We start from the raw sequence: 4,003 nt of genomic DNA, 5'->3' as shown, positions 1-4,003 counted from the left end.
GATCCCAAACCGGGTAATAACGCTTTTCCAAAAGAATTTTTGTATGTTGCCGGCTGTGATGGTGGCCAATGCCTCCGCTTCGATCCATTTTGTGAAGTGGTCGACGGCGACAACGAGGAACTTGACTTGGCCTTTTGCAGGTGGAAATGGTCCAAGAATGTCCATACCCCAGATGGAGAACGGCCAAGGAGTGGAGATGGAGTGTAACTCCTCGGGGGGTTGGTGATTTAAAGGTCCGTGCTGTTGGCAGGGCTTGCATTGTTGAATGAAATTCGAACAGTCCGCAACCAAAGTTGGCCAATAGTACCCTGCTCGGAGAACCTTGGCTGCTAGGGTTCGGCCTCCCGAATGAGTTCCACATACGCCTTCATGGATTTCTCGCAGCACATAGTGCGCCTGATCCGGTGTTAAACATTTCAACAGGGGGGGTCGAGAACCCTCTTTTGTATAAGTCCCCCGCGATCAGGGTATATCGCGCCGCCGTAATCCTCATCTTTTTTGCCTCCAATGGGTCATCAGGTAATGTTCCGGCTGTCAAGTACCCCTTTATTCCTGTCATCCAGTCGGGGCTTTCAGGCTGGACCTGTAAGCACTCTGGTTTGGCGATGCTGGGCTTCGGCAAATCCTGTTGTATCACACTTCGTAAGTGGCTGACTTTCTTGCTGCTGGCTAGCCTGACCAATTGATCAGCTCTTACGTTGAGTTCCCGAGGCGTATGCTTGACTTGGACATCTTCGAAATCGGCCTTTAGCTTATTGAACGCATGAAAGTATAACAGCAGGGTCGGCTCTTTGATTTGGAAGGCGCCGCTGACCTGCCCTATCACTACTTGTGAGTCGCTCCAACATTGTAATTTTGAGATGCCCAAGTCTTTTGCCAGTCGTAGACCTGCCAAAAGGGCTTCATACTCAGCTTGGTTATTGGACGCTTTGAAACCGAAACGAAGTGACTGCTCGACAACTACGTGGCCCGGTCCTTCCAAGATGATACCCGCTCCACTGCCTTGTTGGTTCGACGATCCATCTACATGTAAGGTCCAAAGGTGTGCGTCGGGGGTCGCCGTCAACGTGAATTCGTTCAAGAAATCAGCCAAGCTTTGCGCTTTTATGGGCCCTCGTGGTTCGAATCGGATGTCGAACTGTGACAATTCGACGGACCAGGAGACCATTCGTCCTGCCAATTCGGGTTTTCGTAGAACCTTGGTTATGGGAGTGTCAGTTCGGACGAGCATACGGTGACTTTGAAAGTAGTGTCTGAGGCGTCGAGAGGTGTGGACGAGGGCGAGGACCGTTTTCTCAAGGTGTTGGTATCTGGCTTCGGCATCTTGCAGTACTCGGCTGATGAAATAAATCGGCATCTGCTCTGATTTTTCTTGCACCAAGACGGTGCTGATGGCCTTGTCGGACACTGATATGTACATGATCATGTCCAGCTGGGGGTCGGGCTTAACCAACAACGGCGGGGTAGCGAGCATCGCCTTGAAGCTGTTGAAGGCTAATTCGCACTCGTCGGTCCACTTGAACTTGGTGGCTTTCTTTAGAAGGGACATAATGGGTCGTGATTTGTCTGCCATGCAAGGCAGGAACCGAGCCAATGAAGCTATTCGTCCTGCCAAGCGTTGTACTTCTTTGACATTAATCGGACTTCTCATGCCGATGATAGCCTGACACTTGTCAGGGTTCGCCTCTATCCCCCTTTGCGACAACATAAAACCTAAAAACTTTCCCCCCGCCACTCCGAACGTGCACTTAGCCGGATTCAGTCGCATGTGATGACGTCGCACTTCATCAAAGATGGAGCGTAGGTCTCTGATGTGGTCGGGTCCTGAGGCAGACTTGATCACCATATCGTCTACGTACACTTCCAAACTTATCCCAATCTGGTTACGGAAAATCTTGTCCATGAGCCTTTGATAGGTTTCCCCCGCGTTTTTTAAGCCGAATGGCATTACCTTGTAACAATAGTTTGCCGAATCAGTGATGAACGCGGTTTTAGCTTCGTCCGGGGGGTACATGGGTATCTGATTATACCCGGAATAGGCATCCAGGAAGCTTAGTCTAAAGTGGCCGGCCGCGCCATCGACTAGTGCGTCGATGTGAGGGAGAGGGTACGCGTCCTTAGGGCATGCCTTATTGAGGTCGGTATAGTCAGTGCACATCCGCCACTTGCCGTTCGACTTCTTGACCATTACTACATTGGCCAGCCAGGTGGAGTACCTGACCTCCCGGATGAAACCTGCTTGTAACAACTTGGTTGTCTCCTCTTTGACTGCTTGGGCTCTTTCTCCACCCACTTTCCTCTTCTTCTGGGCAACGGGCTTGGCGTCCTTACACACAGAGAGCCGATGGCAATGGAAGCTGGGATCAATTCCCGGCATATCAGCGGCAGTCCAAGCGAACAAATCAGCGTACTGTACCAGGACTTGTTTGATCTTATACGCATCCGTTTCGGATAGTTGGGAGCTCAGGAATGTGACCTGCCCCTCTTTCGTCCCGAGTTGAAAAGGAATTGTTGTTTCAATCGGCTCGACCCGGCCCTCGTCTGCCACTCTCGGGTCCAACTCCAAATCATCGACTAGGTCTCGTTGGCTGGTGTCTCCGATGACATTGACATCTCGGGAAGGCCTCGGCGTCGGTGGAACTTTTAAACTCGCAAAGTAACACTCTCGAGCCGTTTTCTGGTCCGCGTGGAGGGTGATAATCGCTCCCTCTTCCGAGGGGAATTTCATGGCTAAGTGAGGTGTGGATACGATGGCCCGGAGTTTGTTTAAGGATGGCCGGCCTAACAAAATATTGTATGAAGTGTTGGCGTGCACAACCACATATCGGACTTTTATTCTCCGCCTATGGTGGTCGTCCCCAAAGTAGGTGTACAGGTCGATTGTTCCCCTGGTATCCACTCGTTCACCAGAAAATCCGACTAAGGGCTCACCATAAGGTATTAGTTCTTGTTCGGGGATGCCGAGCTGTTCGAATGTTTTCCAATATAGGATGTCAGCCGAGCTTCCTTGATCAACCAACGTCTTCTTAACCACGCAATTGTTGATTTCGACACTGATGACCATTGGGTCATCCTGTATCGGATCTACCCCTTTGAAGTCTCGGTCGGTAAATGTGATAGGAGGCATGTGAATGGTTGCTCTTCCCACGACATTTACCGACTTAATTGCTCTCAAGTGCCTCCTTCGGGCGGAGGACGTGCTTCCTCCTCCCGCGAATCCTCCGGCGATTGTATTTATCACCCTCCTGGGTTGATTTCGTTCAGGCTGTCGGTCACTTCTTTCGGGGGTCCTGCTTCTTTCCCTAGATCGATGCCTTAGGGGTGCTCTATCACTGTTTCCTCTCCTTTCCCGAGAGTTGTCGTATCTCCTCCTTCCCGACGGCTGGGTGAAGTTCTGGAGATGGCCAGACTTGACAAGGTCCTCAATGCGGTCTCGGAGAGCCGTGCATTCCTCGGTGGTGTGTCCCCTGTTCCTGTGGAAATGGCATGTCTTTGTTTTATCCGCGTGGGGCGGAGTCATGGCTCGACGTGGGACTGCTAGGATTTCTGGGCTAGCGCCTGCTCTAACACCTTAGCTCTGGTGGCGTTGAGCGGTGTGTACTGCGTATACCGGGGCCCCCTGTGGGTTCTTTCCCTGTCGGGGACATCCTTCGGGCGTGGCTTTGGGTTGTGCTCCTTCTCAGCTTCCTTCCTTCCTATAAAAGAGTCGGACCGATTCTGGTTTCGGAACTCGGCCAATTCTTCCATCTGCATGTACTTCGTGGCTCTTTGTCGAAGCTCATCTAAGTCCCTAGGTGGTTTTTTGCACAAGCTGTTCACGAATGGGCCTGGTCGCAGCGCTGTGGTGAGGTGGTGCAAGGCCACCGCGGGATCTAGATTTCGAATGGACAAAGTCATCTTTCCGAACCTTTCCATGAAGGCTCTGTGGGGCTCCTTCTTTTCTTGGCGGATATTGATCAACGCAATGGACGTGAGTTGATGAGGTCGGCTTGTAGCGAACTGT

The 4,003-nt window shown here is 51.6% G+C and overlaps 1 protein-coding gene across 1 annotated transcript; it reads right to left on the bottom strand.

Moving 5' to 3' along the window:
- Positions 1–367: 367 nt before the first annotated feature.
- On the bottom strand, positions 368–3,520 carry LOC145958814 (uncharacterized). Its single transcript, XM_083076362.1, has one exon. The coding sequence runs from the start codon at positions 3,518–3,520 to the stop codon at positions 368–370; it is 3,153 nt and encodes a 1,050-aa protein (XP_082932488.1).
- Positions 3,521–4,003: the final 483 nt, after the last annotated feature.

The sequence above is a fragment of the Cajanus cajan genome, chromosome 6, assembly GCF_000230855.2.
Source record: "Cajanus cajan strain Asha chromosome 6, NIPB_CcT2T_4, whole genome shotgun sequence".
Taxonomy (NCBI): domain Eukaryota; kingdom Viridiplantae; phylum Streptophyta; class Magnoliopsida; order Fabales; family Fabaceae; genus Cajanus; species Cajanus cajan.
Note: the sequence above shows the minus strand (reverse complement) of the source record. Positions and strands in the feature narration are given on the sequence as shown.

Bases quoted from the DNA above. Each gene is read 5' to 3' on its own strand.
- LOC145958814 (XM_083076362.1), bottom strand. From the start codon at position 3,520: ATGACTCCGCCCCACGCGGATAAAACAAAGACATGCCATTTCCACAGG.